Source organism: Cheilinus undulatus, linkage group 9 (genome assembly GCF_018320785.1).
Source record: "Cheilinus undulatus linkage group 9, ASM1832078v1, whole genome shotgun sequence".
Taxonomy (NCBI): domain Eukaryota; kingdom Metazoa; phylum Chordata; class Actinopteri; order Labriformes; family Labridae; genus Cheilinus; species Cheilinus undulatus.
The window spans coordinates 49,613,826-49,635,900 of NC_054873.1; the positions used below are offsets into that span (position 1 = coordinate 49,613,826).

The 22,075-nt window shown below is 39.8% G+C and overlaps 2 protein-coding genes across 3 annotated transcripts; both read right to left on the reverse strand.

The window, feature by feature from the left end:
* Positions 1-474: 474 nt before the first annotated feature.
* On the reverse strand, positions 475-8,931 carry LOC121514758 (oocyte zinc finger protein XlCOF6-like). Of its 2 annotated transcripts, XM_041795055.1 has the most exons (4): positions 8,722-8,931; positions 6,219-6,581; positions 2,712-3,977; positions 475-1,999 (listed from the first exon to the last, which is right to left on the reverse strand). In XM_041795055.1, the coding sequence occupies exons 1-4, from the start codon at positions 8,858-8,860 to the stop codon at positions 1,932-1,934; spliced, it is 1,836 nt and encodes a 611-aa protein (XP_041650989.1). In that variant the 5' UTR covers positions 8,861-8,931; the 3' UTR covers positions 475-1,931. The 2 variants fall into 2 exon arrangements, with proteins under 2 accessions (XP_041650989.1, XP_041650988.1); XM_041795054.1 differs by having other exon boundaries at positions 475-3,977.
* A 2,573-nt stretch (positions 8,932-11,504) lies between these two features.
* LOC121514767 (zinc finger protein 300-like) lies at positions 11,505-18,229 on the reverse strand. Its single transcript, XM_041795067.1, has 2 exons — positions 17,815-18,229; positions 11,505-12,574 (listed from the first exon to the last, which is right to left on the reverse strand). The coding sequence occupies exons 1-2, from the start codon at positions 18,149-18,151 to the stop codon at positions 11,637-11,639; spliced, it is 1,275 nt and encodes a 424-aa protein (XP_041651001.1). The 5' UTR covers positions 18,152-18,229; the 3' UTR covers positions 11,505-11,636.
* Between the last annotated feature and the right edge of the window lie 3,846 nt (positions 18,230-22,075).

Consider the following 22,075-nt stretch of genomic DNA (forward strand, 5'->3'; position numbering starts at 1 on the left):
TAATAATAATGAATATCTACTCAACTGCATACAGAAAAATTAGGACCACTGAAAAATATGAATTATTTCCCTAATAAAAAGTAAGAATTATGTGATTTAAGTCAGAATTTTGGCATTAATCTAAGAATTCTGATATCATTCTCAGGATTTTTTCTCAGCATCACACTTTTTTTTATGTAATGCTGACTTAAATCTCAGTAGTGGGAAAAAATGCATCTCAAACGGCAGTTTTCAGTGGCCCTAATCCTCTTACAGAGGCTGCATGAGTTTATTAAAATTACTTGTCAGTTATCTTTGAGACATTAATTCAGTAAAAAGCTCTGTCAGCTTAATTGGTAGCTATGTTTGAAGTATAAAAAACGTGTGCACATCCATGCAAAATGTACACAAGTTTAAGACGACCCAATTTCTGAACAACAGAAAGGAGGAAAGGTCCACACAACCGTTCAGCTCCCAATAAATACCTTTATTTCATTGTAGGCAATGTTTTCATGGAAGACCTCCCTCAGGTAAATGTGGTAGCAAACAACCTTCTCTGATGAGTGGTAATAAATTACAATCAGTAAGACAATCAAAAACAGGACCAAGAAAACATTTTTGACGGGTTTGATCTGTCAGATATCTGAACATCAAACCCTATCACATACAAACATCAGGGGGCGACAGGGAATGACCTTTGACTCATGATGGGCTGTTTTGGATATTTTTTTTACTGGTGTGTTTACATAACTCATATTTATTCTGACAAGGTTTTCTGTAATTCCGACTGTGTCCATGTGAACAGCCATAGCCATTGACTAACACTGGATGTCTTCGTGTCAAAGCCAGTCGTTGAGCCTTGTTTCTTAAAGTGCTATACAACTATTATTATAATATCCAGTCTGAACAGGAAGCATCTTGAGATCTCACAGGAAGAGCTGGAAAATGTCACTGGGAGGATGGATGCAGTGATGCAGTTTTCACTTGAACTTATGCCCTACTCGCACAGGATTAGCATTACCTAGGGACTTCTTGTAATTTGTAAAAATTTCAGAGGACATCTGTGTTTTTAGTGCCTTATGAACTGAACATGTCCATAATTTGTGGAATAAAATTCCAGGGCAAATTACCAACCATATTTCAGCACACAAATCCACAATTAACACTAATCCTGTACGAATCAGCATCTCTGTAATTTAGGGTGGCAATTAGTTTTTTTTTCCTGCTCCTTTCTCTTGTTGGAAAAATAATAGAGGCAGATTAGGAGATTGTTAAAGTTCTGACATAGGTGATAAATTGCACTTCTCTTTCAGTTAATTTCATTTTATTGCTTTAGTTTACTTATTTAGACTCTGCTGTCCAAATGTGTGTGTGCACCACCGCTCTCTTCATACACACAGCTTCTCTTTGCAGGTTCCTGATCTTATATCAGTATTTAGCCGTACATTTCATGCATAAAACAATTTATGTTTTGAAATGTGCCCCTCAACTTTCAGTGGTTGGGGTCAGGCTGCAGAATAATATTCACAGCATCACCTGTATAAAAACTGTTAGAGTAACAGGAGAGGTTCATATTTAACATTAGACGTCTTTCTTATGAATTAAAGCGAAGGATGCTCGACTATCTCCCTCTTCCTCTGCCTGATCAGCTGCAGATACGCACGGGTTACTTACATGACCTCGATACCTAATGGAAGTTAGGGGACTAGTTCATTAGTCATGGACAGTTATAGATCTAAAAAACAAGGGAAAAAACACTTAAGTGCATGTTGTTTATGAGAAACATTGGTTAACAGTATTTATACCATGGTCTTGGGGAATACTCGATTCTGATTGGCTCTGGAAGTTCCATTCATGTCCGTTAACTTCTTACATACAGACACATGTGGAACTTCTCAAGTAGTTCCAGTCAAAAAATCTTTACACTGTTCCAAATAAATGTGCAGCTGCTGTTAGATGATGGGAGTAACCATGGCAACCTGAGGCAGCCATATTTTCTGAGAAGTGAAGCTGAAGTTCTCTGAGGACACAAAATACTTAATTTAATTCAACGATGATGCTTCTGATCAACCGACATACTGATATCTGATAAATGACTTGTCTCTTATGACGGGGAACCCATTTTTGCCACTTTCTGCCGTTTCCGTCACATTTCTCCCAGTGTTTGCCGCTTTTTGACCACTTTTGCCACCGTTACCTTATTTTAATTGCCCCTTTTCACCACTTAGATTGTGGCTCTTACTAATGTATTTTTCAATAATTTGGCTCTTTGGTTGAGCAGGCTTGAGTAACACTGGTCTAGTCCCTTGTGAGTATTACTTTACCACTAATACATCTGCACTCACACGGTGTGACTTTCAGGCTGTGAGATGGTAGAGGATTCTAAAAATCTTCTTCTTCTGTCAAGTCTGAGCTTTGCTCGTCGACAGTCAAAGCAGGAGAATAACTAAAAGACTTGCTATGTTTAGCAGGTCTCTCACCTGTGTGAATTCTTGTGTGTGTTTCTAAATACTGTTTATGGGTGAAAGATTTCTCACAGATACTACAGGTGTACCGCTTCTCACCTGTGTGTGTTCTGATATGTGCTTTCAATAAACCCCTCAATCTGAAAGCCTTGCCACATGTTTCACAGGTAAATGGCTTCTCACCGGTGTGAATACGAAGGTGAGCGTTTAAGTGTGACATAGCAATGAATCCTGTCCCACAGGTGCTACAGGAGTACGGCCTCTCACCTGTGTGGGATCTCACATGGATTTTTAATTGATGTCTCAGTCTGAAAGACTTGCCGCATGTTTCACAGGTAAACGGCTTCTCACCTGTGTGAAGTCTATTGTGATTATTTAAGCTTGCCGCCGTAGTAAATCCTCTTCCACAGGTGCTGCAGGTGAAAGGCTTCTCACCTGTGTGTTTGCCCATGTGGACTTTTAATTCATGGTTCATTCGGAAAGCCATGCCACATGTTTGACAGGTAAACGGCTTCTCACCTGTGTGGATTCTATCGTGAGCATTTAAGCTTGACATTGTGGTAAATCCTCTTCCACAGGTGCTGCAAGAGAACGGCCTCTCACCTGTGTGAATTTTATTGTGCATTTTCAAATTTGACATTTTAATGAATGCCCTCCCACAGGTGTTGCAGGTGTACGGTTTCTCACCTGTGTGTGTTCTCAGGTGGACTTTTAATTCACATTTCAGTCTGAAAGACCTGTCACATGTCTTGCAGGTAAACGGCTTCTCACCTGTGTGAATTCTGTCATGGGCATTTAGGCTTGACTTCTGTGTGAATGTTCTTCCACAGATGCTGCAGGAGAAAGGCTTCTCACCCGTGTGTGTTTGATGATGAGCTTTTAAACTTGATAACTTATTGAAATTATTTCCACAGATGCTGCAGGTGTATGGCCTCTCACCTGTGTGTGTTCTCATGTGGATCTTCAACTGGCTGTTAAAACCAAATTTTTTACCGCATGTCTCACATGAATATGGCTTCTCAGCTGTGTGGGCTCTGGTATGTCTACTCAGCTGTGCCTTGGAGCTGCACACTTTACCACAAGTCTCACATGAATGCGTCGTCTGTAATCCTGACATATTCTTAAAATCTTCTGTGCCACATCTTGAAGGCTTTTCACCTTGTTGGCAATCCCAGTCTTTCTCTGATGTCTGAGTTTTGTGATTTCCTCTTTTCCTAAATGATTTCTGTTGTTTTGGTTCTGATTCTCCAGATGATTCTGAGTCTTCATGGTCACTTCCTCTGGGACTTTGATTCTCAGCAATGTGAGAGTCGTTAGAAAGGAGCAGCTGTTGATTTTGTAGTTCTCCTTCACTGTGGTCAGTCAGCATGAATGTGTCTGCCTCCTCCTTCACTATGACCTGCTCTTCCTCCTCTTCCTCTTTAATCCATGGAGGCTCTGGCTCCTCCTGGTCCAGGCTGGAGTTCCTCTCCTGGTCACAGAGCTGCTGCTCACCCTCCTCCTCCACCTTAAACTCATGCTGTTGTGGCACATCTGGAGGAACACAAACAGCAAAAATGGTTTGTGTGATTCAGCACACACAAAATCGAATGTTTAAAGACTTTTTTGTTTCAATCTTGATGACTACAGCTTACTGTAAAAATATCAGCTGGCTCAGATGTAGCTGTAGGGAAACAGCAGTTTAATCTTACTTTTTTTTTTAAGTTCTGCCCTTCCCAAACACTTTCTATGGATGCTTTCCCAGATAAATCCGAATACATCCATGCAATCCATTGAATATTCTACTATGCAGCATAAATGTTACTCAGAAAGGGTTTACAAAGTCACAGTGTACATTTTAAGAAATCAAAATTAAGAAATAAAATGTAGGTGACTCTGCAGATGCCAGCTGAAACCAAATAAATACTGGTGGCTCATTTACTGTTCTTAATGACTATGCAAAAACTTCTTTTTAGAACTAAACAGAGGCGGCACAGATTGCCTAGCGGTCTAAGGAATGACCCATGTACATGGGCCCAGGTTCAAATCTGGCCTGTGGCCCTTTGCCGCATATCTCTCCCCATTCCTGACTCATCCACTGTCCTCCTCTGTCAAAAAAAAAGGCACAAAAAGCCCAAAAATAAACCTAATAAAAAAAAAAAACTACACATTGTCTTTGAAATTCTCCGTTTATGAAATACAAATAAAGATGTAAATGCTTTGAGTCTCATGTTACTACTGAAAGAAGGGCGTGGTGGTTCCCAACAGATTTTCAGGTCTTGAATTGGGACCCACCACACTGAAGTTTGGAAAAGGCTGCTCTATGGGGTTCAGGTCAGGATCCAACCCAGTTAAACCAGGGTCAGTAAACCAGTTTCTGGTAGTTCTGGTTTCACTGTGGGCAGGTGGAAAGGAAATCAGGATCTCCATAAAACTTCTCAGCAGATGGAAGTAGTGTTGTAGGACTCGAGAGTGGTCTTGGTCTTGAGACCGGTCTCAAGACCACATTTTGAATGTCTTGGCCTTGTCTTGGTCTCATGAGCATTTTTACTTTGTCTTGTTTCTGACTGGCCGGACTCGGGATTTTCCATCAAGACGGTGCGTGTGTGCAGGTACCGAGGAATAACGCGAAACATGGCCACTGTAGACATGTCAGTACATGTCTTTTGTCGTGTTTGAAAAGAAAACAACTCACTGCTGTTCTTTGTTCTTCTTTTAACAAAGAAATGTTGTCAAGTTTTGATAAAACTGGCGCTTTAGCAGCATCCACGCTAATGTCTCACGCCATAACTGTACTGGTCTCTTGTTGCTGCTTGCTTACGTCATGACTCTGCCGCGCCCAAAAGTACTGCCCCTCGTGGCTGATTGGTCCTGTCACCGGGCCCAAAAGGTTCAGACGGGAGCTTTGCAAGATGGATTCACCAGTGAAAAACAAGGAAACAAGACCAGCACTGATCTGCTAATCTTCGACTTCATTAATGTGATCATATGGAGAAGCACTTGCTAAAACATCAAAAAGCTACACCTGCAAAACCTCAGACATCAGAAATACCTCTGAACACTTACTTTAGGCCTCATTCACCTGACAAATCTAGATAAACATCTCATTTTCAGATATCTAAAATTATTCTGGACTTGTCAGGGGCTTTTAAATACATACAAGGATTTATTTTTTTAACAAGAAGTTATTTGAACAAATTTGTTAAGATTTGAGATTTTTGCATGTTGTGCTTTGAAAGAGTTGCCCTGTTTTTATCTGTCAAATTTATTAAAAAGAAAATTAAGAGAGAATGTTCTTTAACTGTTCAACCTTGTCATGTGTTTTTTTAATTGATCTTTAAGGTCTTGGTCTCAGTCTTGTCTCGGTCTTGACTCAGTCTCGACTCCCAAAAGTCTTGGTCTTGGGCAAGTCATGATCTCGGATCGTGTAGTCTTGAGTATCACACTAGATGGAAGCATGAAGGGCTCTAAAATCTCCTGGTAGACGGCTGACAGCACACACTCTGGACTCGATAAAGACCAGTGGACCAGCAGCAGATGACATGGACCCCAAACCATCACTGACTGTGGAGACTGAAAGCACTGGAATTTAAAAGCCTTGGATAGCTTTTGTTAGCTTCTACTGCCACCTTTTGGTTTCTTTTTTTAACTGCACCACATGGGATGTGCATTTGAAAATTGCCTTCACAGCACAGTGCTTTGAAAAGGCCCAGATCCATGCAGGTTTTGCTAAAATAACACTCCACCCCCTCATAGGGTTACTGAACCGTTAACTGAAGGTTGTTTATTCCTCACCTATTCTGTTCCAGACGGTATCCAGAAGTCTGTACTGACAATCACTCTCTTCCTTGACCTCATCAACAAACATTTCTTCTTTGGTAACAGTTAGCTGCTCTATGATGTGTTCACTTCCTGTGGGATCTTGATTCTCAGCAACATGAGAGTCATTTCGTAGATCTCCTCCCCTGTGTTCACTTTTCTCATGAGGAGAAGTCGACATGAACGTGTCTGTCTCCTCCTTCACTACGAGCTGCTCTTCCTCCTGTTCCTCTTTAATCCATGGAGGCTCTGGCTCCTCCTGGTCCAGGCTGGAGTTCCTGTCTTGGTTACAGAGATGCTGCTCATACTCTTCCTTAAACACGTGCTGTTGTGGCACATCTGGAAGAACACAAAAGCAAAAACAGTGAGATACCACTGTGATAAGACAGAGGGAATGAATGTGATATCATTAACTGACTGTAGGTCCACGTCTAAGAGGAACACAGAGGGGGCCAGTTAGGGCTGCATTTCATAGAGATCCATTTAAGTTTGTTCAAGGGTCCACGGGCCAAATGGAGCTCCCTACCAGGCTTATAAAAGCGCCTCATGTCCTTAGATTTCTGTGGTGATACTAAGGTCAGTATGGAAAACAAACAATCCCAAGTGCCTGGTGTACAGCAGTGTGATTGTTTGTTTCCCAAGGAGGAGGAGTCCTCTGATCTAGACCAGTTTTATACCATCTCACTTCTAAATGCAGAGGTGGAGATCTTTGGTATAGCCACACAGAAGCACACAATTAACTTAGAAAAAAGTTTCATAGACCCTGCAGCAGTGGTTCTCAACCTTTTCAGCCCGCGACCCCAAAATAAAGATACCAGAGACCGGGGACCCCCACTGAACCTGAAGGTGGTTGAACACAGACATGCACAATTAGTAACAGTCATGTGCAGACAAGGCCATCCATAAAGGGGGATAACTGGGAGAGCTTTGTGGCAACCAGCCAAACTGGGGGAAGATAGAGGTCAAACGATGGTCCATAGTAAAGTTAAGCTGTAAAAACCATATTTCATACTAGAGCTGGGCAATTAAAAGAAAAATAATCGAAACCGACATTCAGAGCCTATAACTGACAACAACCTGCCATGTCAATTATTTCATTTTTTTCCCTTGTTATATCTCTCTCTACTACAAACCCTCTTAAAAACAAACTGCTGGCTGAGTAGTCATGTAATAGACAGCCAGGCAGTTTCATTTCAGCCATGTATTTTGATTTCAGTTATCTTAATAAATAACCATGAATTTTTAATGTCTGCATGTTCCCCTCAGTTATTCGTTTTAAAATTATACAAATATTTACAGAACATGGTCGGAGGTTGGAGGTGGAATAGCCGTTCATTAATCGCAATTGAGATAAAAAGCCCAATTAATCGTGATTTTGATTTTTACCATAATCGCCCAGCTCTATTTCATACTTAACCTGAAAAAAAAAAAAAACACTCTCATCAAAGACTTTTTTTTTGTTTTTCTTTTTTTATCATTCATGTAGTAAATAGTCTATTTACAAATGTAAATCCCCTTTGTTTAAAAAAAAGAATTTAAATGGTTTAAAAAAAGCTACAATAGGTTAATAATGGCAATAAAATGGTTGAAAAGGGGGTGAAATTGGATTTTAAAAGTAGCAGAAATGAGTTAAAGTGGCAAAAATGGGCATAAAAGTGGTACAAGGAAGTAAAAAAAGTGGTGGAAATTGCTTGAATTTTATAAAAATGGATGGAAATTTGGTGAAATGGGATGAAAATTGATATAAATGGCCAAAAAAGAGTTAACTGAGAAAGAAAAAATAGGCAGATATTGGCAGAAATGGGTTAAACCAGCAAAATGGGCAATCACATGATGAAATGAGGTTAAAATGGGGGAAAATTGGTGTAAAAAGTGGTAAAAATGGGTTTAATAGTAGCAATAACGGGTCAACAGAGGCAACATCAAGCTTAAGTGACAATAGTTTGTTTAGAAGTGGCAAAAACAGGCAGAATAAAGTGGTTTAAATGGGTTTAAAACTGACAAAAAATAAGCGTGGCAACAATGTGTGGGAAAAATGATGACGCGGGGTAAAAAAAATGACAAAATTAGTGTAATATGGCAAAAGTGTAATTTAAAAAATATTCTTAGTTTTTAGGGCATCTGGAGACCCTCTCTCAGTGCCTCGCGACCCAAAAGGGGGTCCCAACCCCAAGGTTGAGAACCACTGGTTTAGACATGGCACATTCCCCTCATGTTTTCTTCATCTTTCATTTCTTAAATTAAAAAAAAAACTACAAACATTTTTTAAACGTGTGCTTGTCTGCTTGACAGTGAAGAAGAAAACAAAATTAAATTTGAGTTTTAATTTTTATATTTTAAAAAGAAAACCAAATAACCAGGTTCTGCTTTCTGCCGTTCATCCACCATCTTTCCTAACGTTATATCGGCTCATCATCGTCTCCTCCGTGATTCAGAGAGCTGAAGCAGCTGACGCTGTGCCCCGGACTTCGTCTCTCACCTGTTCTCTGTAGGCAGGTGTGAGGTTTACTGACATCAGGGTCGATCTGCTCCTGGTTCTCGAAGATTCTTCTCCTAAAAACTACTAAAGCTTCTTCCGCTGAAGGCGGAAACTCTCTCAGACTCTCTGGTGAACTCATTCTAGCGGTTTAATTCATTTTAAACATTCAAATTAACTGAAAACAGAAATGTCTTTATGTAACTGTAGCTACGTTCAAATAGTTAGCCACACAATATTTACTTCCGCTGTGTCACACTGCTAAGTTCCGACTGTGGCGATGTGGCAGACTTTTGTTCCGCTCTAATGCACGCGCTACTGACAACGATTCCTACTCATGTAATAATTTAAATTTCACCAAGAACTATTGTTTTTAATCCTAAATAATCATTTTATATTACATTCAAACATAATGATCACACCATTTTTTTTAAAAAGAACAGCAAGGCAATAAAAAAACCCACCTCAAGACACTTAAATAATAAAAATAACATTTTTTTCAGAGCTGCATGATCCTTTTAATCATCGACAATTTATAATTACAAAAGTTGGGGCTCTGTGTGAAAAATAAATAAAAAAGATAATGCAAGGATTATCAAATCTTATAAACCCATATTTTATTCACAAAAGAACTGAAACAACATACGTGATGCTGAAATGGACATTTTACCATTTTAAGTATTTATACTAGGGCTGTCACGATACACCGATATTGATGATAATCGTGGTATTAAAAAATAAAATTTCAATATCGTGTTAAAAATGTGCATATGATAATATCGTATAAATGATCCAGTGCCACTGGAACACAATTTGTTTTCTACATCCGCCCCTGCTTCGTCTCCCTCCTTTAGCACCCCAACAACCCCCCCCCCCCCCACACACACACACACACACACAAACACTGACCCTCCACAATGACACAGCAGCTGCAGTACCTCCTTAGACAGGTATTTTAAGTGTAATTCATCTGCCAAAAGAGAGAACACAACATAAATAAAGTTAAAGATAAATTTGATTAATTGTCCTATTATTATTTTTTTAATTGAAATCGTGATAATATCGTTATCGTGACATTTTTGCCCACGATAATTGAGAAGTGAAAATCTGATATCGTGACAGCCCTAATTTATACGCTAATTTTGAATTTGATAGCAGTGACACATCTCTAAAAAGTAGGGACGGGGCAACTAGGTTAAATGGCAACAGGTCAGTAACATGACTGAGTATAAAAGCAGCATTTTAGAGAGGCAGAGTCTCTCAGAAGTAAAAATGGGCAGAGGTTCACCACTGTAAAAAAAACTGCATCTATACACTGCAGAATATTCTCAGAAAAATGTTCCTCAGTGTGAAATTTTAAAGACTTTGAATATCCCATCTACAGTCATCTAATGTCATCAAAAGACTCAGAGAATCTGGAGAAATCTCTGTGAGCAAGGCTGAAGGTCGGTATGGGATGCTGGTGATCTTGGGGCTCTCAGGGGCCATTGTGTTAAATCACTGCATGGGCTCAGGAACACTTCGAGAAATTACTGTCCAGAAATGTCAGTTAAAGCTGGATCATGGAGAGAAGAAGCCATGTGATGGACTGAGACTACATGTAAAACTGTTCTGTGGTCAGAGGAAACCACAGATGCTGTGTCCTGTGGACTAAAGAGGAGAGGGAGCATCCAGATTGTTCTGCATCTCTGATGGTATGGGGTTGCACTAGTGCCTATGGCGTGAGCAGCTCAGAGTTCAGGTCCAGTCCAGATCCTGAACTGGTCTGCCTGCAGACCTTTTATTTAAAGCAGGGGTGTCAAACTCATATTGAGTCTGGGGCCAGATTTGCTCCGATGAGAGGCCGGACTATTAGGCCAACAAGGTCAACATTTAAACATTAACTGTCAACCTCATTTTCACCATTAGTAAAATATGGAAAAATATAAATAACACTGATAATAAATCATTCTGAGATGAAAAAAAGTAAAAATGATAAGTTTAAAGGCTCAAAGTCTGAGATAAAAAGTCAAACGTAATAGTTCAAAAGGTCAAAACACAAAATTTAAAGGCAAAACAATGATTTTAAAAGGCAAATAAATGAGATAGAAAGTCAACATCACAAGTTTAAAAGGTAAAAATATGACTTTGAATTTTTAATTGTGAATCTTGAAAGTCAAAACATGAAAAAGTCAAAATCATAACTTGAACTCAGAATTGTGAGATGCAAAATTGAAAATTGAAATGACATTAATGTCTTTTTCACCTGATTGAGTTTTTATCTTACTTCTTTTACTCTTTACTTTTTCATATTTTTATAATTCAACATGGATATTTTAAATCATTATTATTATTTAAGGTTTATTTAATAGGGACAGATACAATAAACATAGACAGCTAAGAACAGGCATCCCATCCAAGTATCATAGTGTTTGTAGCGAATGCTAATTTGCAACACCCGTCCCTAGAAGGGCTTATCATCAAGGTTAAGTTTACACGTTTACAGGAGGAAATCTGCAGACCTCATACTGCTGGGCCAGTTATAATACAAAGATCGAATAATCCAGATACAACTGTAACACGGGCCAGATTTTACCCCCGGGCCTTGAGTTTGACACCTGTGATTTGAAGCAGAATAAAACAAAACAAAAAAAATCCAGCAAAGACCCAGGACTGTGGAGCAGGTAGAATCCTACATCAGCCAAAAATGGGACAACATTCCTCTCCCAAAACTCCATCAGCTGGTCTCCTCACCTCCTGGAAGTTTACAGACTGTTGTTAAAAGAAGAGGGGATGCTACACAATAGTAAACATGGCACACTTAACATTTTATTCAGAAAACACATCCAGATACTTTGAAATACATTAAAAATGTAACCCCTAAGTGGACATACAATATGTGCATAGTCTGAAAATCTGTCCAGGACGTTTTGGAGATTTCACGATGGCTCATGGATGGAACAATCAGAGTAAACATGTTTTGAAAGTATGCGGCCTTCCTCCGTATGAATTCTTGTGTGCTTATTTAAATTATGTTTATGGATGAAAGTAGCCCCACAGATGCTACAGGAGTACGGCCTCTCACCGGTGTGGGCTCTCTCGTGGACTTTTAAATTGGATTTATTCCTAAAAGACCTGCCGCATGTTTGACAGATAAACGGCCTCTCACCTGTGTGAATCCTCTTATGAGCAGTTAAGCTGGACATCTGAAAAAATCTGTTTCCACAGGTGCTGCAGGAAAACGGCCTCTCACCTGTGTGGGTTCTCATGTGGATCTTCAGTTCACTGATAAAACTGAAATCTTTCCCACATACCTCACATGGATAAAGCTTCTCAGCTGTGTGGGTTTTTCTATGTCTGCTCAGTTGTGACCTGGAACCAAAGACTTCTCCACAAATCCCACATAAATGCATCTTCTTACCAAAGTGGACCCACAGATGTGCTTTTAATTCTGACAGATTATTAAAATCTTCACCACATGTGACACATTTTAAAGATATTTGACCTTGTTCATGATTGTATTCATTCTCTGATGTCTGAAATCTGTGATTTCTTATTTTCTGGCATTTTTTCTGTTGTTTTGGTCCAGATTCTCCAGCTGATTCAGAGTCTTGGTGCTCACTTCCTCTCGGCTCTGGATCCTCAGACATATGAGAATTGTTAGAAAGGAGCTGCTGTTGAGTTTGTAGTTCTCCTTCACTGTGGTGAGTCAGCATGAATCTGTTCATCTCCTGTGTCACTACAAGCTGCTCTTCCTCCTCTTCCTCTTTAATCGATGGAGGCTCTGGCTCCTCCTGGTCCAGGCTGGAGTTCCTCTCCTGGTGACAGAGCTGCTGCCCACCCTCCTCCTCCTTAAAGTCATGCTGCTGTGGCACATCTGGAGGAGTAAAAAAGGAGGAAACAACCATCAGAGGAAAGATCTACTGACTGAAGGCCCACATGAAAGTGAGAAAAAAAGATAGTTTTAACTTTTTAGATGAAAAACTAGGTACCAAAAGTGGAGCTTGTATTCCAGATTTTAAGGTAAACCGATGAACTGGACTTACTACATTTACACTGAAAAATAAACATTTATGTTTCATGTTTCTTACATGCCCATTTGACTGTTAAAGGCTTGTTTAAGAAAAAAAAACTATTTAGTAACGCTGCCTTCTGTCCTCTCCTTTCTTATTCTCAGTGGAAAATTAAAAATAAACATTTTTAAACCCTCAGATGGTGAAAAAATGAGTTACAGTCACGGAGGTCATGACCCGGAACTTCTTCCAACTTCTTTTAAATCTATTTTATTAATCAAGATCAGACCTGATCATAAATATAAACATACGGATAAATATTTGTGACTTTAATAATTTAAATCCCAGTTGAAGAGCAAACCCTGATGTTAATGTAAAATAACCCTGAAATACTGTAGTTATACTACATGCAATTCAGATTTCCTTTAGGGACTGTTACAGTCTGTTATATGTTAGTAAGGAGCAACAACTCTGATATTTATGCATTTTTTACTATGAGTTGTTAAACTCGGGGTTTAAATGGTCAGAAAATGGATGCATAAATAAAAATATGAACCATATACTAAAAAATCCACTTTTTGCATTATTTCTTCCATCAAAATCAGACCTGATCATAAATATAAAAATAATCATTTATTTTTAAGAATTTAACCCTTTCAGAGCCAGTTTAAGAGCAAATACCCAGTTGTTTTTAAAGACACATGAATCTTTTTATTCATCTACTTCAATCACAGCAGTAAACTGATTTGTTTAACTTACAGCCGTGTAAAAATGTTTAACTGTGTTTACTTTTACTCATGTTGCAAATGCAATATGGCAATTTCATAACCTGGCACGCCATCTGGAAAACCTCTCATAGACAGCGTTTGGGAAAAGGCAGAGCTTTTGGAAAAAATGGGGAAAGATGGGGGGATTGGATAACGTTCTGTCTGTCACATCTTTACGGGCCAATCAGAGCAACAAAACACGTGACGTAGCCGCTACTGAGGAGTAAACTCCATAGAGAACTGCATAATGCAAACCATGGCGTGCAAAAGTACACGACTTTCGTGGTTTTTTAAAAGAAAACAACTCACGGCTGTTCTTTGTTCTTCTTTTAACAAAGAAATGTCGTCAAGTTCTGATAAAACTGGCGCTTTAGCAGCATCCACGCTAATCTCTTCTGCTATAATTTCACTGGCCTCTTCTTGCTTACGTCACGACTCCGCCGCACCCAAAAGTACTGCCCCTCGATCAATGTAACTAAACAGTTTAGGTCGTATATGAGTTCTATTTTATCAACTTATGCTAACATTTCACGTAGCTTTTCCCTGAAAGATAAAGCCTAATATGTTATTATGATAACGAGAGCAACAAATGCCTTTGTTACAGTATTAATTGTTTTGTGTCATTGGGAAAATTTTTTATTTTACAAGTGAAGATTTTTAGGCTTTAAGCCAGTTTTTCCTCTTTCTGACTGAATTGAAGTCCCTCTACAACTCCCCGACTCTAACAGAGAATAGAAAAGTATAACTTTTTGAGAAAATTACAAAAAATGTATTTGGTGAAAACCCTGATGTTTAATGAAATCTGACACACTTTTATTATATTTCTCGACATTTCAAGTATCAAAGAGTAACATATAACCGATAAAACTGAGATATTTACAGTATATATTTATTTATTCTATCCTACGTATTTACTTATTTATTTCACCTTGTCTTTTAGATACATATATATATATTTATGTATTGTCTTATATTTTTTGTATCATTAATGGCTTACTGTGTGTTTTGTAATTGTTTTTTTTTCAATATTTGTATAGCAGCTCTCAGTGTGTTGTTTATTAATTGTGATTGTTTGACATAAATTGTAAATAAAACATTCAATAAATTTTAAAAAATTATTTAAATAGGCAGAACTTAGTATTCTTGTCTACTCTTTTCTAAAAAATAAAAATATAGAATTAAATACTTAAAGGGGTGGAAACTAACTAATTACAGTTACCTTTTTGAGTCAATTTGAAATCAATACTTTACCTCTACTTAAAAGAGAACAGAACGAGTGAGAGGAGAATTCAAAGTTTTAAGCTGGGCCGTTAAACACTGAAGTCTGGGAAGGGCTGGGGTAGAGCACAACATCTCTGCAGTGAAAATGTGGATCTGTCTTTTTTTTTTTTTTTTTTGATTAACTTTTCTGGTAAAAATAAATTTGCCCTTTCTGCAATCTGGAAAATGCAGAAAGCCAAATAGCGATTCAATCTAAATTTGGGCTAACTGTCCAGCCTTAGTTCTCATCCTGACCAAAGGTGGATCCAGTGGTACTCAGGTCTAACCAGGCTTCTCTGAAATCTGAATGGGCTCCAAAAATCCTTAACAAAGGGATGGATGTTTGCTTTGTCAGCCACTGTCAAGCCATCTAAAAGCAAATTCAATCATTAAACATACCTTAACCTACACTGGACTGGTCTTAATCAGTGGTTCTCAACCTTTTCAGTCCGCGACCCCCAAAATGAAGGTGCCAGAAACCGGGGGCCTGGACTGTACCTGAAGATGGTTGAACAGCTGTGCACAATCAAGAATAGTCATGTGAAGACAAGGCCGTCCATACGGGGGGATAACTGGGAGAGCTTTGTGGCACCCAGCCAAACTGGGAGACCCAGAGAGTCAGCAGAATCATAGACGATTGTAAAGTCAAGCTGCAGTATATACATATTTAATATTTAACCTGAACAAATATCCACTCTTAGTTCTAAGAAAATAATATTTTAAAATCATTTGTGTAGTAAATAGCCTTCTTAAAAATCGAAATCCCTTTTGTTAGAAAATAAATAAAATGGGTTAAAACTGCTAAAATGGGTAATAATGGCAAAGAAATGGTTGAAAAGTAGGAGTGCACCGATCGATCGACACCGATTTCCTTAATTTTGGGGAATCAGCGATTGGCCGATACTTACATATAAAACCGATCTTATCCACCGATCTTACCTACCTCTACCTACTAAAATGTGAAAATGAAAGACTAAAGGAACTGATATAATTTAGTAGTTTGGACAGCAGTGCTCTAAACTTTTCATTTATATATGACAGAACTACCTCATGTGCAGTTAAAACAACAAGTTTGTATGTTTCACAGGTATTGTTCAATGTTTTTCAATAAAACAAGATTGGAACATTGAAGGTGTATGCTGCCAGTTATAAAAAAACGGTATCAGCCAAAATCGGAATCGGCAGGTCAGGCTTTTTAAAGATCAGTGATAGGCCAGAAAGTTGAAATCAGTGCACCCCTAGTGAAAAGGTGGTGAAAAAGGATTTTAAAGGTCGCAGAAATATGTTAGAAGTGGCAAAAAATTAGATAAAAATGGGGAAAAAAATAACAAAAAAGGCAACAATGGGCTAAAGTGGCAAAACTGGCATAAATAGTTTTAAAGGGGAGTTAAAAAGTGTCTGAAATGGCTTTGAACTGGCAAAAATGGTTGGAAAATTTGGTGAAATTGGATAAAAAGTTTATATAAACTGGTCAATTATGATTTATTGACAAATAAAATAAAGGGATATTGGCGGATGTTGGTCAAACTAGCAAAAATGTGCATAGAAAATAATGAATCGTGGTTAAAATGGGAAAAACTGGGTGTAAAAAGTGGTTTAAATGGGTTAATGGTTGAAATAATGGGCCAACAGAGGCAACTTTAGGCTTAAGGGGCAAAAACAAGCTGAAAAAGTGCTGGAGAGGGTTGGAAATTGACCAAAATAATAGTTAAATGGCAAAAACGTGTTAAAATTGGTGGGAAAAAAATATGAAAGGGGTTAAAATCGGCAAAAATTGTCTAAAGTGGCAAAAGTGTAATTTAAAATAATATCCTTGGATTTTTAAGGCTTGGAGACCCCCTCACAGTGTCTCGCGACCCCAAGGGGGTCCCGACCCCAAGGTTGAGAACCACTGGTCTTAATAATGCACTACAGATTTACCAAAGCGGCCCTGTCATCCTCAGATTTAATTCGGTAATTTAACCTGCTTTAGAAGGCCGTTAATGACCCCAGACTCTCTCACCTGGTCTCTGCAGGTAGATCAGAGGTTTCTGACTCTGTCTCACCTGGTCTCTGCAGGTAGATCAGAGGTTTCTGACTCTGTCTCACCTGGTCTCTGCAGGTAGATCAGAGGTTTCTGACTCTGTCTCACCTGGTCTCTGCAGGTAGATCAGAGGTTTCTGACTCTGTCTCAGCTGGTCTCTGCAGGTAGATCAGAGGTTTCTGACTCTGTCTCACCTGGTCTCTGCAGGTAGATCAGAGGTTTCTGACTCTGTCTCACCTGGTCTCTGCAGGTTGATCAGAGGTTTCTGACTCTGTCTCACCTGGTCTCTGCAGGTAGATCAGAGGTTTCTGACTCTGTCTCAGCTGGTCTCTGCAGGTAGATCAGAGGTTTCTGACTCTGTCTCACCTGGTCTCTGCAGGTAGATCAGAGGTTTCTGACTCTGTCTCACCTGGTCTCTGGAGGTAGATCAGAGGTTTCTGACTCTGTCTCACCTGGTCTCTGGAGGTAGATCAGAGGTTTCTGACTCTGTCTCACCTGGTCTCTGCAGGTTGATCAGAGGTTTCTGACTCTGTCTCACCTGGTCTCTGGAGGTAGATCAGAGGTTTCTGACTCTGTCTCATCTGGTCTCTGCAGGTTGATCAGAGGTTTCTGACTCTGTCTCACCTGGTCTCTGGAGGTAGATCAGAGGTTTCTGACTCTGTCTCACCTGGTCTCTGCAGGTAGATCAGAGGTTTCTGACTCTGTCTCACCTGGTCTCTGGAGGTAGATCAGAGGTTTCTGACTCTGTCTCACCTGGTCTCTGGAGGTAGATCAGAGGTTTCTGACTCTGTCTCACCTGGTCTCTGGAGGTAGATCAGAGGTTTCTGACTCTGTCTCACCTGGTCTCTGGAGGTAGATCAGAGGTTTCTGACTCTGTCTCACCTGGTCTCTGCGGGTTGATCAGAGGTTTCTGACTCTGTCTCACCTGGTCTCTGCAGGTTGATCAGAGGTTTCTGACTCTGTCTCACCTGGTCTCTGCAGGTTGATCAGAGGTTTCTGACTCTGTCTCACCTGGTCTCTGCGGGTTGATCAGAGGTTTCTGACTCTGTCTCACCTGGTCTCTGCGGGTTGATCAGAGGTTTCTGAGCGACATCCAGCAGTCTGCGTTGACGGTCGATCTCCTCCTCGTATTCGACGATAGTTCTCCTAAAAACTACAAAAATGTCTTCAGCAGCAGCAGTTAGTCTCTCTGTGATAAACTCTCTCAGACTCTCTGAGGAACTCATTGTTCTTGATGTGGTTTCATTCATTAAAAGGTCAAAACCAGCTAAGAAACTACAGACAGGTCCATCTGTACGAAAAAAGTTACTCGCGCTTTGTTTACTTCCGCTATGCGTCACACTATGAAGTACCGACAGTGAAGGTGTCACAGCGAATCGTTCCGCTGTCATCAAATTTTATTCATTCAAAAAATGTTCGCAGGAGCTACATTTTAGTCAAACACAAGGGTGCTACGAAAATAGGCAAGCGTTTAACTAGAGGAGGCAGCATCCTGAAGGTTAATCTTCATGACTTCCGCTTTGTGTCACACTGATAAGTACCGACATTGAAGGACTAGGAGCTCGTTTGTTCCGCTTTCCTCTGACGTCCTTATTTTCATTACAATTTTTTTTTTTTTTAATCTAAACCTATTCCAAATATATATAGAGATATATCTGAATATACCAACAGTCAAGCATGGTGGTGTCAGTGTGATGGTCTGGGGCTGCTTTGCTGCTTCAGGACCTGGACCACCTGCTGTGATTGATGGAAGCATGAATTCTGCTGTCTACCAGAAAATCCTGAAGGCCAAAGTCCGGCCATCAGTTCATGACCTCAAGCTCAAGCGCTCTTGGGTTATGTAGCAGGACAATGACACCAAACATACCAGCAAGTCCACCTCTGAATGGCTAAAAATAAACACAATTAAGGTTTTGGAGTGGCCAAGTCAAAGTCCGGACTTAAATCCAGTTGAAATATATTGTGGTGTGACCAGCGGCGTAGCACTGGGGGGGGGGGGGGGGTACCATTACCCGGGCCCACAGTAGGGAAGGGCCCTTGAGGAGCCTGTAATGAAAAGTGTGTTTTATCTTCTTTTTCATAGTAATTTGTGTCATTATGGAATCGAAAGCAACAAGATAAATCAGTCAACAGACTGAAATTTGTATCAAATAGGGTCAAATAAATGTCTAAATGGTTTAGTCCAGCACTGCGAAATAATGCAAGTAATTCAGTTTAACCATAGTAAAAATATGGCTCATAAATGGGGAAATTCTGCCTCAAAAATACATTAAAATGCACATATATTTGAAAAAAATTATGCAACATTTGTTGCTTTGGTAGCCAGTGAAGGGGGCGCTGTGATATTCTTTCTGGGGACCCAAACTTCCCAGCTATGCCCCTGGGTGTGACCTTAAACAGGCAGATCATGCTGGAAAACCCTCCATTATGGCTGAGCTAAAACAATTCTGAGAAGAGTGGGACAACATTCCTCCACAGTGATGAGAAAGACTCATCAGCAGTTATCACCAACGCTTGATTTCAGTTATTGCTTCCAAAGGTGGAACAACCAGTTATTAGGTTCCCCCCTTAGAAAATTAAATAATCATTCAGACAGTTATTTTTTATTTACTTAAATATTTTATCAGCTCAACAAATGTTTCCTGTTGGCGAAAAGTCTGGACTGCAGGCAGGCCAGTTCAGCACCTCTTTTTCTGTGAAGCCATGCTGTTGTGAAGGATGTGGTATGTGGTTGATGCTTCAGGCCTTCCCTGACAGAGACGTTGCCTGGATCGGAGCGTATGCTGCTCTAAAACCTCTCTCTAGTTTCCAGATGTTAGAGCTGACCACAGAACAGTTTTCCATGTTTCCTCAGTCCATGTTAAATGAGCTTTGGCACAGAGAAGACGATGTTTTTTCTGGCTCTTGCTCCATGATCCAGCTTTAACTGTCATTGGTGGATGGCACGGCCGACTGTGTTGACAGACAATGATTTCTGGAATGTTCCTGAGCTTGTTTAGTGATTTCCAGTGACTTTATGGGCTGTAGATGGTGGAACAGTCAAAGCCATTGTATTTTAACATTGAGGAACATTTTCGATGTTTTTCTCAGATTGGTGAGCCTCTGCCCATCTCTACTTCTGAGAGACTCTGCCTCTCTAAAATGTTCATTTATACCCAGTCATGTTACTGATATGGTGCCAGTTAGCTTAATTAGTTAAAAAAATGCTCCTTCAGCTGTTTTCATTAGAACCACTATGTTTTTGAGATGTGCTGCTGCTATTTAATTCAAAATGAGCTAATAATTTAATGAAATTAAATGTCTCAGTTTAAACATCTGATGTTGTTTCTGTTTTTTTTTTTTTTTTTTTTTTGTGAATAAAATACAGATTTATGAGATTTGACAATCATAGCAGTTATTAAATTTACATTTTACACAAAATGATCCCATCCCATGGCTTCAGGTAGTTTCTATCAGCTTTCTTTTTCATTTGGAAAAAAAAAAACATCTATCTTTGTGTTGAAAACTGTGAGGCATCATCTGAACTCTTACAGACATCAGTCATTCTCCGAGAGAAGGGTTGGGATTTAATAAGTTTGCTCTTCTTCCCACTCCTTTTCAAACATGTAATCTTGATCATGAAGTGTTCTTGTAATCAGGGGTGTAGCTAGGGATTCTGGGGCCCCAGAAAGACACAGGGCCCTTTAACTGGCTAGCCAAGCAACAAACTTAATGTATTTTTGAGGCATAATTTCTCCATTTATGAGCAGTATTTTTACACTGGTTGAATTAAATTTACTTGCATTATTCTGCAGCACTGGGCTGTACTATTTGGACATTTTTAAGGGATGAGCAGAGCCCCTCCAATATTTTTTTTTATTGGATTTGATACAAAGTTCAGTCCATTGGATGATTTTTTTTAGTTGCTTTTGATTCATCGGCCCAAAATTTCCATGGAGATTTCACAGAAAATTCCACAAAATTAAAAAATACGGAACGGCGGTGCAGGGGTTAGCGCTGTTGCCTCACAGCAAGATGGTTGCTGGTTCTCTTCCCGGTCTGGGCCTTTCTGTGCAGAGTTTGCATGTTCTCCCCGTGCATGCGTGGGTTCTCTTTGGGTACTCCGGCTTCCTCCCATCACCAAAAACATGCTCGTTAGGCTAATTGATTGCTCTAAATTGCCCATAGGTGTGAGTGTGAGCGTGCCTGGTTGTCTGTCTCTCAGCCCTGTGGTTGACTGGAGACCAGTCCAGGGTGTACCCAGCCTCTGACCCGATGACAGCTGGGATAAGCTCCAGACCCCCAGCGACCCAGAACGGAATAAGGGGTATAGAAAATGGATGGATGGATAATAAAATATATAGAAAGAAAATCAAATCATGTTTTCTTGCAAATTTCAGAAAACTTTGTAAAATAAACAAAATTTCCATGCAAATACAAAAACTAAATTACCTTGCAAATTTCAAAAAATTACTACCTGAATTCTACACAAATTCCAGGAAAATTTCCCAAATTTTTAGCAAATTTCTCAAGATTTTCTTTGAAAAAATTCCTTAAAATTCTAAGCAGATTCCCTTTATTTATAACGACGACACTAATTAGTAAGAAAAAATAAATGAAAACACATTTTTTATTGCAGGGCTCTCAGGGGCCCCTCTCTACTGTGCGCCTGTGAAATCAACAGGGTTAAAGGTCAGGGGAGGATGGGGGCCACTCCATGAGTTTCTCTCCTTTTATGCCCATAGCAGCCAATGACACAGAGGGATTCTTTGCAGCATGAGATGGAGCATTGTCATGTATGAAGATCATTTTGCTACAGAAGGCACTGTTCTTCTTTTTGTACCATGGAAGAAAGTGGTCGGTCAGAAACTCTATAGACTTTGTCGAGGTCATTTTCACACCTTCAGGGACCCTAAAGGGGCCTACCAGCTCTCTCCTCATGAATCCGGCCCAGAGCATGACTCCGCCCCCTCCTTGCTGACGTCACAGCTTTGTTGGGACATGGTGACCATCCACCAACCATCCACTACTCCTCCATCTGGACTATCCAGGGTTGCACGGCACTCATCAGTCAACAAGACAGTTTGAAAATGAGTCTTCATGTATTTCTGGGTCCACTGCAACCGTTTCTGCTTGTGAGCATTGGTTAGGGGAGGCTGAATAGTAGGTTTATACACGACTGCAAGCCTCTGGAGGATCCTACACCTTGAGGTTGGTGGGACTCCAGAGGCACCAGCAGCTTCAAATACCTGTTTGCAGCTTTGTAATGGTATTTTAGCAGCTGTTCTCTTAATCTGATGAATTTGTCTGTCAGGAACCCGTCTGTGCTCTGAATT

What these genes read in the sequence shown, in the direction of transcription:
- LOC121514767 (XM_041795067.1), bottom strand. Translation starts at nt 18,151, where the DNA reads ATGACAGCGGAACGATTCGCTGTGACACCTTCACTGTCGGTACTTCAT. An exon ending in GATCAACCCGCAGAGACCAG is followed by an intron (nt 12,575 to 17,814) that starts GTGAGACAGAGT and finishes TTACTCCTCCAG; the next exon opens with ATGTGCCACAGCAGCATGAC.
- LOC121514758 (XM_041795054.1), bottom strand. Translation starts at nt 8,860, where the DNA reads ATGAGTTCACCAGAGAGTCTGAGAGAGTTTCCGCCTTCAGCGGAAGAA. An exon ending in CACCTGCCTACAGAGAACAG is followed by an intron (nt 6,582 to 8,721) that starts GTGAGAGACGAA and finishes GTGTTCTTCCAG; the next exon opens with ATGTGCCACAACAGCACGTG. An exon ending in TACCGTCTGGAACAGAATAG is followed by an intron (nt 3,978 to 6,218) that starts GTGAGGAATAAA and finishes GTGTTCCTCCAG; the next exon opens with ATGTGCCACAACAGCATGAG.